We start from the raw sequence: 12,926 nt of genomic DNA on the forward strand, positions 1-12,926 counted from the left end.
GCAGAAACTTATAGAAACAATGGGCCTCATGCAAGAACCGTTCGTACGCACAGATTTGTTCTTAAGTTCTGCGTATGAGTGATTTAGGAGAATTTGTGGCATTCACCAATTTTCTCGTAAGATTTTCTTCAGATATGAACAAAATTCATGTGTGGTCCAGACCTGTCGTATATTTTACGAGCAGTCAGTCTGCTGTTATCCAGATGGGTTTTCTTCATTATATAACTTTATATTTCATTAGTTTGAAGATATTTCGAGTTGAAAATAAATCATACTCCATAATTATGTTGACAAGAGGCTATTCTGTTTGAAATAGAACTCCAATTTTAAATGTAATAATTTAGACTAATGACATAAATTGGTTAATAAGATAGATAGATTTCAATAGATTGAAATAAATTGGATATTAATTTTGTTGTATAGAACTACAATATTAATATGAAGTTAATTGAAGTTTTGAGAGATTTTAAAATGCTTTTTTTCAGAAACGCCTCTGACATTTGCGACGGTCGGGAGGTAGGGGGGTTTACGGTGCGCAACTGTTCCTCTGAATAAGTGAAACCTGTGTAACACAGTTGTTTACACTGAAATTAAAAATTTGACCAAAGAAAAACCGGAGCAGGACTACAGAGAGATGAATATGATTTAGATTTTTATTTCTGTGACTGTACGACCAACGGGAGACACGACGTTAACAGCAGTCGTCTTTTCATTCCTCGGCTTTAAAGCAGATCCTTTAATTCCACAGCTGACGCTGCTAAAAATGACATTTTATTTATTTATTTTTTTTGGTGTCTCTGAGAGCAGAACTTCACTCTCTGAACTCATAAAGTTCTTCTTTTTTACTTTGCGATGTCATTTATGAATGGACTCTTCCTACAATGTGTAGCAGGAAACGTATATCCTTATGATGTTTTTGGGGTGGTAATTATGTAAATCACCTCTCCCCGTGCACGAGCACCTGATACGCATTCATCAGTTTGCGCAGCTCATTTACACACTTTTCCTGAAGATAGAAGAGTTTGTTAAATCTGACGTGACATGTTCGTACGAACCCTTCGTACAAACAAAAGTAAGAGAAATTTAGGATAAGAATACGAACATGTTCTTGCATGAGGCCCAATGTCACAGCGAATGTGTGCCATAATCAAAGCTAAAGTGGTCCAACGAAATATTAGTGTGTGTGACCTTTTTTTTTTTTTGGTGGTGACATTTTTTGGCCAGACAGTGTATTTAGACCTGACTTATTTTTAAAGCCCACTAACTCCTGGATATAACTGTAGTTATAAACAGAAACTAGCTGTCTTTGTGTCACTAGAACGTTTTATCACAACAACTAACAAAATGAGTGCAAGCTCAGAGAAAACAAGCTGCTATTTTTGCTTTTGTGCTGCTAATTATACTATGAATTGTGTGCTAAGTGCTATTTCTTTATCTTTTTTTATTTGGATGCATTTTCAACACATTCCTTTAAAACCCAAAGACACTTTTGTGCACCTTCTGCTGAATGGTTGAGTGCTTCTGCTCCATGTCCCTCTTCTCTTTGGCAGCGTCAACCACCAGCTGGTCCAACTGCAAAAGACGGAGGAGCAAATTAGTCAGGCTTGTGAAAACTGACTGGTTGTACATATTTAATTCAAGAACAGCTTGAGCTTTTTTTTTGAAGAGGTATGGAATGTAGAGATTAAAAACAAACAAACAAAAGATGTCACAATCCATTCACTTTGCATACTGGCCCAAACAGGTAAAAGATAAACTCCAGCAACTTTTCTACCGATTAAATCAAGACAACCGCTGCTGCCTCCTCTGATAAAATAGACTGTACTGTGTCAGCTTCAACGAGATGATTGATTCACTTTATTTCTGCATGCAACGGCTACACACACAGAGGAAAACAAAGTCTCTTTTGAGCAGAGAAGAACGCAACACAATTTTAAAAAAGGGCCTTGAATAAAGTGATAGGGTTCACAGGGCGCTGCTGAAAATGTGCCAGTTTGTCTCAGAGCAGTGAAATTCTTAACTAGGTCTCTTGATGCTGCAGCGTGACCCAAATCAGCATGAGTGCAGGCTCAAACACAAAAGAATCAGTGTCTGATTGGAGGTCAGTGTTCACGGGGAGGCTGCAGGATACATGTGAGGATGTGATGAAAGGTTTAAATCAGACACAGAGGGCAGCTGGGGTTCCAAAACTATTCAAAAGACGTCACTTAAAAATAAATAACAAATCCAAGAATCACAGGAAAGCTTCTAAAATGAATTTATGTTTTACGTTAAACCAGGAGTCTGATGCATTTAAAGTGAAAAAAGCCATTTCTGTATTTGACTCACTAAAAAAAAGTGCCAGGAGCAGTGAAACGGGCTACAACTGTGATCAACTAGTGGTCCGTGGGCCAAGCTGAGTTTGTTGAAGGGGCGGGGTTTTCTGTCCAGTGAGAGTGACATTATAAAACTAAAAATATATAGTGACTTTTAACATTTATTATTCCTTTTACACTTTAGGACATAAAAAAGACTATTTTTATGTAAAAAAGCAAAAAATATATAGTTTATACTAAATTTAATAAATTCTAAAACACTGAAACATGTTGTGTGTTTTTCTTTTTAATTCTTATCCAATCTATTCTTAAAGGTTTCCCCAATAAACAAATAAATAAAAATGATAAAAACAATCATGATATGTGAGAGAAAAAAAACATTTAAGGATGGAAGTTGGGTGAAGAATTAAAAATGTGTTTTTCACTCATAAATTTAAAACAATGTATAAAACTCATTAGCTATACAAATAAAGCAAGGTTTGATTTCACTGGAGATTTTCTCAGTCTATACCTTGTGCTCTTGCATTTGACAAGAATTCAAAGATTGTTCATTATTTATTTTCTGTATTAATTCTGTTTTTGTTTCGGTGTTTTTGACTTGTGAATAGAAAGGTTAAAAATTACAGAAATAAAAAAAATATTTGTGAAAATAAAGAACTTAAAAATAAAGTTTTACAGAATAAATTTGGATTATTATAGTAGTCAACAAACTACTAGCATGATCAACATGTTTAACTCCTTGTATTAGTAGTATTGAACGCATATTTGCGAAAAATTTAGAGGAAAACTGCTAAAGTTAGCCTTTTCTGTTGTGAGTATAAAAACAAAACACAATCCATCTCATGTTTGTTTTGGTCAAAGATTCAAAGAAACTCTGCAACATAAAAAGCTGAAAAACCCAAAATCGAAACAAAAGAAAAATGTTATTTTAATAAATATACAAGTAGTGAGCTGAATGGAGTTCACAATTAAAAGATTATTGCACTGCATAATTAATAACTAACACAAAAGCCATTTAAATGGTTAAAAGATTTATATTAAAATACATTTTGTAAAAAAAAGGTTACTGCATGAGGAAAACTACAGACAGCAGTTGAAAAAGTTTTAGTGCAAGCAAAAATGAATGTAAGAAATACCAAAAACAAAAGTTGCTGTGACAAGTAAATGAAAAAGTATAAATAAAATATGCTACTACTTCAGTGGGGGTTTTGCTCTGTTTAGAAAGGAAATGGGTGGGCAAGAGAGACTGATAACATCAAACCAGAATGTTTGTCTTGTCCAGTCTGAACAATACAAACCATCTGCTGCTTGTTGTTTTTTATTTTTATTTTAAAAGGCAGGTTAGCTTTACTTCTTCATTAACATCTAACTTTCTCACTCTTGCAGCCCCTCAATGGTTTCAGCAGCAAATGACCTCAGCTGTTGATGATTACAGACCACAGCACTCTACATCACTCCTGACATGCAGCTACAATGACAAGCTATATGATTCATGGAAACGACACAAAACATCTCTTTGACTGAACGCATTGGTGTCCAGTCACAAGATCCTGTGTCATGGAATATACAACCAGAAATATATCTTATATTTAGAGAGGGAGCTGCACTGTTTCCATCCAACTGGTACAAAGGTGGCATAATAGACATGATTTACCGCAGTTTTGAATTTTAAAGGAAACAACTTGATTATATTTCCTTGTTTATCTATCTCATCACAAACCCTGCTGTACCTTTATCACTTATTTTAGTTTTTATGATTAATATTAGTTTTATTGGGCCTCATGCAAGAACATGTTCGTATTCTTATCCTAAATTTTTCTTACTTTTGTTCGTACAAAAAGTTCATACGAACATGCCACGTCAGATTCAACAAACTCTTCTAGCTTCAGGAAAAGCGTGTAAATGAGCTGTGTAAATATGATGAATTCCACCTGTTCGTATCCAGCTGCTTGTGCACACGGAGAGGTTATTTACATAATTACCACCCCAAAAGCACCATATAAGGATATACGTTTCCTGCCCCACATACCAGGAAGTGACCATTCATGAATGACATCGCAAAGTAAAAAAGAAGAACTTTACGAGATCGGAGATTGTATCCTGCTCTCCGAGATTGAGAAAAGAAAATCTGTCCCTTTTAGCAGTGTCAGATGTGGAATTAAAGGAGCTGCTTAAAGGAATGAAATGTGCTGTTAATGCCGTGTCTCCTGTGGGTCGTTACAGTCACAGAAACAAAAATCTAAATCATATTCATCTGTCTCTAGTCCAGCTCCGGTTTTTCTTTGGTTAAATATTTTTAATTTAAGTGTAAACACCTGTCTTACATAGTTTTTTTTTATTCAGAAGAAGAGTGGTTGCGCACCGCAGAATAACCTATTGTCAACATAATTATGAAGTGTGATTTATTTTCAACTCAAAAATATTTTCTAAATAACGAAATATAAAGTTCTTAGTGAAAAAAATCCGTCTGGATAACAGCAGACTGACTGCTCGTAAAATATACGACAGGTCTGGACCACTCGTGAATTTTGTTCGTATCTGAAGAAAATCTTAGAATAAGAAAACATTGATGAATGCCACAAATTCTCCTAAATCACCTGTACGCACAACTTAAGAACAAATCTGTGTGTACGAACGGTTCTTGCATGAGGACCAATGTCTCCTATTTGGATGGAAAAGTTTAAATATCCCCTCTTGATGGGTTTCTCACTGCACACAGGTATTGTTTTATATTACCAGACCTGCTGGCAGCTCCTCCACACCTCCCTGCAGAGCCTCTCCACTTTCTTCAGCTTCATGATGGGGAGAGAAAAATAAAAATAAAAGTCTAGTCCTCTCGTTGCCATTCCCCACAGCTCCGTCTCTGATCCATGTCTTCTTTTGCTTTCCTCCAAATTCAGTGCGACAGGCTTAATCCACAGCACAGCCTTCCTCCAGTTGTTTGTCAGCTTGAAACCAACCCTCGCCTCTTTTAGCCACCCCCCCCCCMCCCCTCACTTTTTCAGGGTCTGGGTCTCAAAGCTGCGATTTCCAATCGTCGCCCTTCTTCCTCATTAATCCTTGTTTTATCTGTGCTCAGTCCTTTGAGTTCTGCAGCCTTGAGATCACAGTCCATGCATTTCCAGTCCCTTTCTCCTAGAGAAGAGTTCTATCTGTCAGTTATGCCCCCCAGCGATCGGCCCTTCCAAGCTGGTCTCGTCTTCCTTCTCTTTTTTTTTTCAGTCACTCTCTAGACATCCTGAACATTAGAGGTTTCCAGTTTTGAAGTGTGAGGATAAAAAAACCTTAATCTTCAGTTCTATCAAATTTAAAAGATTTGCAGCTTTAGATTTTTCAATCTGGATTTCAATAAGATCCTTCCTATCAAGTAAAAAAAATACACTAGATAGTTCTTCTTTGAGAAATTTCAAAGGCCACAAAAATGTTTATGAGCGCACGCTACAAGTCTCCAGTCTGTGGCCACTTTCTTTCCTCTCTGTCTTCCATTCAGAATGAAAGGTTCCTGCCTATCTCACAGCTTCAAGTTCCTCAAGTGCAAGCATCAATCTGCAGTTTCTGTGCCGCCTTCACTCAGCTGACTGTCAAACCCTGAGAGTCTGCCTGTGGGAAAACCCTCTGCCAGCCGTCCCACTTTGGTTTCTTCCTCATTCCTGCCGACTGTAACAGCAGCTCCGCTGTGATAATCATCTGAAAGTCACATTTGGGCTGCGTTCTGGCTCGGAGGGGCTCTGTTTATCAGAGGATGTACACAGACACACACACAGCTAGTGAAGTTTGTGGCATACACACGCTCACTATATATATATATATATACTGACAAAGGAATGTGAACAAAATGTGGGAGTGAAGGCTGCCTGGAGGAAACAAGTTTCATTAAACAGCAAAGTCATCTTCAGTGACTGAATGATGATGAATCATTTTATAACATAAACATGGAAAAAAATATAAACTTCCTGTTTTTTGTGTTTTCTATCTTTGACTTTCAACCTCCTTACTGAGTAACACAACTCAATGATTCCCCTAGTTAGTGCTGGGCGGTATACCGTTTTGTACCAAATACCCATTTTTATTTTTGTTATTATATGAAGTTTTTGAATACCGGACATTCTGGTTTAAATAGCGGAACGTTTCGTCGCGGCCGCCAGTGAACTGTTGTTTCCCGGGGGACATTTTTCCTTGCTGCACCGCTGTGTGTTAGAATGCTAATGTTTGGAGCAGCTAGTTGCAGCCGCGGGTGGCGATTCCGCTGCTTATATTGACTGACGTTTAAAAAAACATCCCGTTTTCGCCGTCGCTGAATGTAGTAAACACCTCTTCAGTGACGTGCACAGTTAGATTTAACGCAGTTAGTTAATATGGAGACGTTATGCTGATGGTGACTTAACATGGTTCTATTGTGAAAAGCCTGCGGGAAGTAGTTCGTAGTGGAGTTGGAATTGACTGGTGTGCAAGGTGAGTCGTGCTGATAAGCTTTAATAAATAACATAAAACATTAAAACCCGATCATAATCTTTTCTTAACCCTCCTCCTTCACGACTGGACCAAAATGCATGACTACTGTCTCCAACCACAGTCAGAGTAGAACAGATAGAGGAGGGAAACAGCAACACAGACAGAGGTACAGTAAAAGAAAAAAAAGTCAATAAGCAGGGTTTGTACATTTTATTATCATCTGAGCTGTGATGAAAAGAAAAATACCGACAAATACCGTGAAACTGGTGAAAATGTTGAAAATATCGTGATATAAAATTTTGATCATATCACCCAGCTCTACCCCTAGTATTATCCAAGGGGTTCATCTCCATTTTACAAAACCTTACAAACAAGACAGTTATTGTATTATACACTATCTGACAAAAAAAAAGGTCCAGTATTCTCTGTGGCGTTGTTTCCACATACGTCTGCAGAGTCCCAACATTCATTTCTGTCCAGAGTTGTAGGTTTTTGCCAAGATCTTGTGTTGATGATGGGAGATTCAGACCACTGCCATAAGTTTTCTCCAGGACATCCCAACAATTCTTAATGGAGTTCAGGTCTAGACTCTGTGGTGACCAAACCATGTATAAAAATGAAGTCTCGTGCTTCCTGAACCATCAGGTCAGGGAAGAAAAATAAATTGATGGAATAACCTGGTCCTTCATATATTCATCTGACCTCAATGTTGCTGAAATTAGACAGGCTTGTACGGAGGCACTAGGGCCCATGTGTCAAACTCAAGGCCCGTGGGTCAAATGTGGCCCACCATTGCACTTTATGTGGCCCGTGAGAGCTTCAAAGATGTGTCTTAAAATAAGCTGCTTTAAAGCCAGCATTGACCATCTCCCATAATGCATTGTGACTATTTTACCCTGGCAGCATGACGGCTCAGTGGTTAGCACAGACGCCTCACAGAAAGAAGGTCCTGGGTTCGATCCCCGGTTCGGACCTGGGGTCTTTCTGTGCAGAGTTTGCATGTTCTCCTCGTGCTTGCGTGGGTTTTCTCCGGGTACTCCAGTTTCCCCCACAACACAAAACATGTACAACAGGTCGCACTCAGGCCCAGGCCGCCCTTGAAAAAGAGATCTTAGATCTCAACGGGACTTGCCTGGTTAAATAATGGCAAATAAATAAAAAATAATAAATAAACCCTCAAAATGGCAATACCACAGCAAGGTGGAGGTGCACAGGATTCAAAAGTAACCTGCATTTTGCAAGATTTGCTGTGTAAAATCTCCATTTGCTGCACTTTTGCTGGCTACTTTTGTTTCAGCCCAGTCGTAACTGAAAGTGGGAATTTCCCACTTACAAGTCATGAATTTAAACTGGACAACCCCTCCAGAGGGAATTTCCTGTTGGAAAATGGACGAGTACAGAATTCAATATGGCAGCTACTCACCACAACTCAACAATGAGTAAAACTCTTATTTTTACTTCTAATAGCATTTCAGTATTATTTATTTCACATTTAGTCAGTCGTACACGTAGAAATTTTCAGTATTTATAAAAGAATGTTTTAAAACATTGTTTCTATGCAGGAAATACCACGTAGAGCTCAGTTATTGTTTGTTAGAGGGGCTTAGCTGTAGTGAGGAGATAAGGAGCGTGATGTTGTGTTTAGTCAAAGTTAAACACAAAACGATGAAGCTAATTAGTAAAAACTACTACTAGGGCATGATGGGTGCATGACTTCAGCCACCTCTCTTCTCACTCTGATGCTCCTATCCCTCTGGAGCAGGGTAAATCTGGACTCATCAGATCACATGACCTTCCTCCTCGCACAGTTCCTAACTCGATTTCAGCAGTTTCAGCAAACTCATTTGATGTTTTCTCTGCTCGATGGCAATAATTCGACCCTTCTGAAACAGATTAGCATCATTTCCACGAACAGAGGATGTTTCCTTTAATATGGTTGTTTAACAAATGAGAAGCTTCTCACTGCATCAGTTAGGTTTACATAATGTGTCAGCTGAAACGTAATCACCCATGAAGTAATTATCCAATCAAAACGTTTTCTTACAACAAGTGATGTTAACGAGCAACTTGTAAAATTTCAAAGGTGTTAAATATAGAAACTGAACCGTAAATAAACCGCTTTAAGCCTTAAATATAAACGCAGAAGTAGAGCTTTATAAAGTGTTGACTACTTCACACAGTTGACCAGCATGTTTGTTGAAAGTAGCTCTTACCTGTCCACCCAGCTGTTTCATAAGAGGCTGCAGCTCACTGAACAGGTCATAACCTTGATGGAAGAATGTCAGATGAGCGTACATGAAGGACAGCATCTGCAGGGAAGACAGTGACTTTATTAACTGCCTCACAAGCTCGACACGTTCTGTTTTAATGGGATCAGAGGGCAGACTCACTGATTTCAAAATTTCAGATCTTTTCTTGGACTGCAGAACATTTATCTGGAAACAACAAAGAAAACCGTGAGAAGCAGAAACAAAACATGGGAGATTTAGGAGAAAAAAATGTAACGTGGGATTGAAACAAGCAAATAAAATATCTTTACAGTCAGACTGACGTTTTCTTGGCTGCACTTTATCTTTTGAACACTAGGGGGAGCTCAATTTCTCTCAATTCAAAGCTGCAGTTGAGGCTTTTTCCAACATTATCTTTTAGTGTCTCTGTGTAGCAGCCTGTGCTGCTCATCAGGCCCGGGGGGAGGTTATTTGTTAATGTTGCAGAAGTCGAATATGTTGAACAGAATGTTTAACAAAGACATTTATACTGGCCAAATGTTTTCACTAGGGGTGCAACGTTACATGCACCCGTATCGAACCGTTCAATACAGTGCTTTAGGTTCAATACACACTTGTATCGAACAATACAGATATTTTAAATTTATTTTATCAGCTTGTCTTCTGTAGATGCTCTGTGTTGAAGGATCAGTGGATCTGTGTTCGACTACTCCACCTAGGCTGCATTTTTGAGCGCAGATCCACTGAGAAACTTGCTGTTTCAGCAACATTTAATTTAAAAATTGTACTTTTGAGGTTAAACAAATGTTCGTACTTAATTTAAATAAATTAAAAGTTAAAAGAGCATGGAAATTTTTCTTTTTTGTATCAAAAAAAATATCAACAGTGGGACTAAAGTATTGAACCGAACCAAATCGTGAATTTTCTGTATCGTTGCACCCCTAGTTTTCACCTGAAAGGAACCAACAACTGTTTTATGACAAGAGTCACTTAATGGGGCTAGTGATGCTTGTGTTTACTATAAATACTCAAAGGAACAGTTCTGGAGTCCAGGGACATGTTATCTTGTGGCTATAAACACAGGTTCTCCACACACTCTAACAAGCTTCTGCAGAACATAAAGAAGTAATTTGGTCATTGAATCAGGTGAGGTGGAGCAGAGAAATGAGTAAAACCTGCAGGATATCGTCCCTCGATGGACCAAGATTGAAACCGCAGCTGCTTTACTCCCTGTTTGTGGTCAATAGTAATTTCATGGTTGCAAGATGTGAGGCAGTTTGTTTCTAAAACAAAAGAAGTGTTTTTTTTAAACCTCAAAGCCACAACAACTAAAGCATCACGACTTTTACAAGCCTCTTTCCATCTTTTGATTACAAGCTGTTAGTAGTTGTGACTAAAGCAGCACCGAAGGACGGCACTTTAACTGGAAGAATGAAATAAGGAGTTGAGACTACAGCCACAAGCAAAAGTTACGGTCAATTAGTCACTAATTGGATGTTTAGTTGTGGTAAATCCCTTCCTGTGGGATGGAAAGGATGGTGCACAATTAAGTTTCAAATCTCTCTCTTTCCAAAAGCTCGACAAATTCTAGGTTCTAGAGAGGTTCTGAGCTCTTAAAAAACATGAATAAAAATATCTGAAGCAGAATATCCTCCTTCTTGTTAAGAGTTTTAAACACCATGTCTGTACGTCTACACAGCTTCTGCTTTTCAAAATACAAGTGGTTTCTCCGTCAAAGGTGAAAACTTACTGGTCATGTGACAAAACTGTAAAGGTTACCTTTTTTTTCCCCTCTACCTCTATGTGGACAGATCGGTACAAGACGTTTTCTTTTCTGAAAATGTCAAAGCTAAGTGAGGTTAATAGCCTTGCTTGTTTTTTTTCCCTTCCTTTTGCTGATTTGCCCTTTTTAACCACACGCTGTAATTAAACAAAAAAGCCACAGAACAATCTAAGAAACATAAAATAAAGCTAAAATTTATGTTAGACGTTTCCTGAAAGCACAGCTGTAACTGTAAGCTGCTTTTAAAAAAAGTGCTGACAGCATTAACCAAAACTTTAAGGGAGACCTATTTAAATCAGCTGAGCAAGCTGCCAGTGTAAAGATTTCCTGTAAGCGTACTAAAAGGCGCGATAAAGACTCAACTAATTCCTTGCAGTCCGGCCTAGTTTTATACGGAGGTGATTATGCAGCGGGCTGATGTGGAAAGTTGTTTTCTTTTCTGATTTTGGGGCCGCAGAGCGTTCTGCGTTCCTCTGAGGAACGATTTAACAAAACAGCTGGCGGCTGCTTAATCAGGAAACACAAAGAAATTATCTGAGCTGCTTCAGAGGACACAAAAAACACAGCTCACGTATTCAGTGATCTGTTAATACTTCTCATTTTAGCTTGGGTCAGTTTAAACCTAATTTGAAAATAGGTCTACAGATTGTCTCCTAACGACCTTCATGTAAAATATGTTCCAGCTTGTGAAATCTAGACGAGGACAAAAAAAAGCTCCAGTTGCTCTCTTGTACCCTTCTTCCCCTTTTTTGTTTCCTCTTTTACTTATTTTCAGTGGATTAGTTAATTAGTCATGATCCTTCCCAAACATGATGCTGCCCAGAGTAATCTGAGATGATATGACAGTAAGAGTTACTTTATTTATCCATCAGTGTAGGCGCCCATGGGAGTCTTAACGATGTGCAAATTAATTGGCATCAGCATTAGTAGGCGAGAGCTCATGATTCATTTTCTAAATTAATACGTCTCTCCACTGTGTCTGTTGTAACGGTTTATGAAGTCCTCCATTAATGTTTTTCTTTGATAACTATTACTATTTGCTTATTATATGTTACCTCCTACAAAAAAAAAATCCTTAGTCACTAGGGGTGCAACGATACAGAAAATTCACGATTCGGCTCAGTTCGATACTTTAGTCTCACGGTTCGATATTTTTTCGATACAAAAAAAGAGAAATGTCCATGCCCCTTTTAACTTGTAATTTATTTAAAATAATTATGAACATTTGTTTAACCTCAAAAGTACAGTAATTAAATTAAATGTTGCTGAAACAGCAAGTTTCTCAGTGGATCTGTGCTCAAAAATGCAGCCTAGGTGGAGTAGTCGAACACAGATCCACTGATCCTTTAACACAGAGCATCTTCAGAAGACAAGTTGATAAAGTAAATTTTAAAAATCTGTATTGTTCGATACAAGTGTGTATTGAACCTAAAGGCACTGTTCAATACGGTTCGATACGGGTACATGTATTGTTGCAGCCCTATTAATCATGTTAGATAAAAAAAAATGAACAAAATCTTTTGTCTTAAATGACAAGTTATTTAATTGAGTGCTTTTTGTCTTCTTGTGTTTTGTTTTGAAGTGTTTTCACTGGCTGTTTTGCTTTGTGGTATTTTGGGTTGTATTGATTTAAACAAATCAGAATTAATAAAGTATGTGATTCTGATTTGTCTTAATGGGTTTTTATGTCTTGTTGGACCCCAGGAGACTAATGGGGATCCTAAAAAACAAACAATATTTAGTGACCCGTTCAGGGTAGAAATACATTGTTTTTGTTTAAACTCATTAATATGTGATTTATATGAACAAGAAAGATGAACGTCAAAAATACCAGGATCAAACAGAGCTACATACGCAGGTATTTGAATAAATGAATGAAACTTTATGAAACTTTATTGATCCCATGAAGGGAAATCATTTGCATTTTTAACTAGATCGATTGCTTTATGTTTCATATTCATGTAGAAGTTGACAAAAATATTTTAACATGAGCTTTTTTTAGCTGCAATGTTAACGCTATCATCAACCTGTTGCTGTATTTACCTGCACCACTGTCAGAAATACAACGTACAGCTCAAACGTGTTTTTTTTCTTTTACAAACACATGTTTTAATATAGTGTTTCTGTTCTAAAGTATTCAGTTTGTAC

The 12,926-nt window shown here is 37.6% G+C and overlaps 1 protein-coding gene across 5 annotated transcripts in view; it reads right to left on the reverse strand.

The window, feature by feature from the left end:
- Nucleotides 1-12,926, reverse strand: part of LOC106511045 (arf-GAP with coiled-coil, ANK repeat and PH domain-containing protein 2) — a 62,043-nt gene that overhangs the window by 25,639 nt on the left and 23,478 nt on the right. For 4 of the 5 annotated variants that reach the window (XM_013999786.1, XM_013999796.1, XM_013999801.1 and 1 more), the window contains exons 7-9: nt 9,158-9,202; nt 8,981-9,076; nt 1,498-1,572 (exon numbers count right to left, since the gene is read on the reverse strand). In XM_013999786.1, coding sequence (XP_013855240.1) covers nt 1,498-1,572; nt 8,981-9,076; nt 9,158-9,202 — 216 coding nt within the window. Of the gene's footprint in view, nt 1-1,497; nt 1,573-5,056; nt 5,181-8,980; nt 9,077-9,157; nt 9,203-12,926 lie in introns of those variants that run through there. The other variant, XM_013999816.1, reaches the window with a different exon arrangement.

The sequence above is a fragment of the Austrofundulus limnaeus genome, unplaced genomic scaffold (assembly GCF_001266775.1).
Source record: "Austrofundulus limnaeus strain Quisiro unplaced genomic scaffold, Austrofundulus_limnaeus-1.0 Scaffold8, whole genome shotgun sequence".
Lineage (NCBI taxonomy): Eukaryota > Metazoa > Chordata > Actinopteri > Cyprinodontiformes > Rivulidae > Austrofundulus > Austrofundulus limnaeus.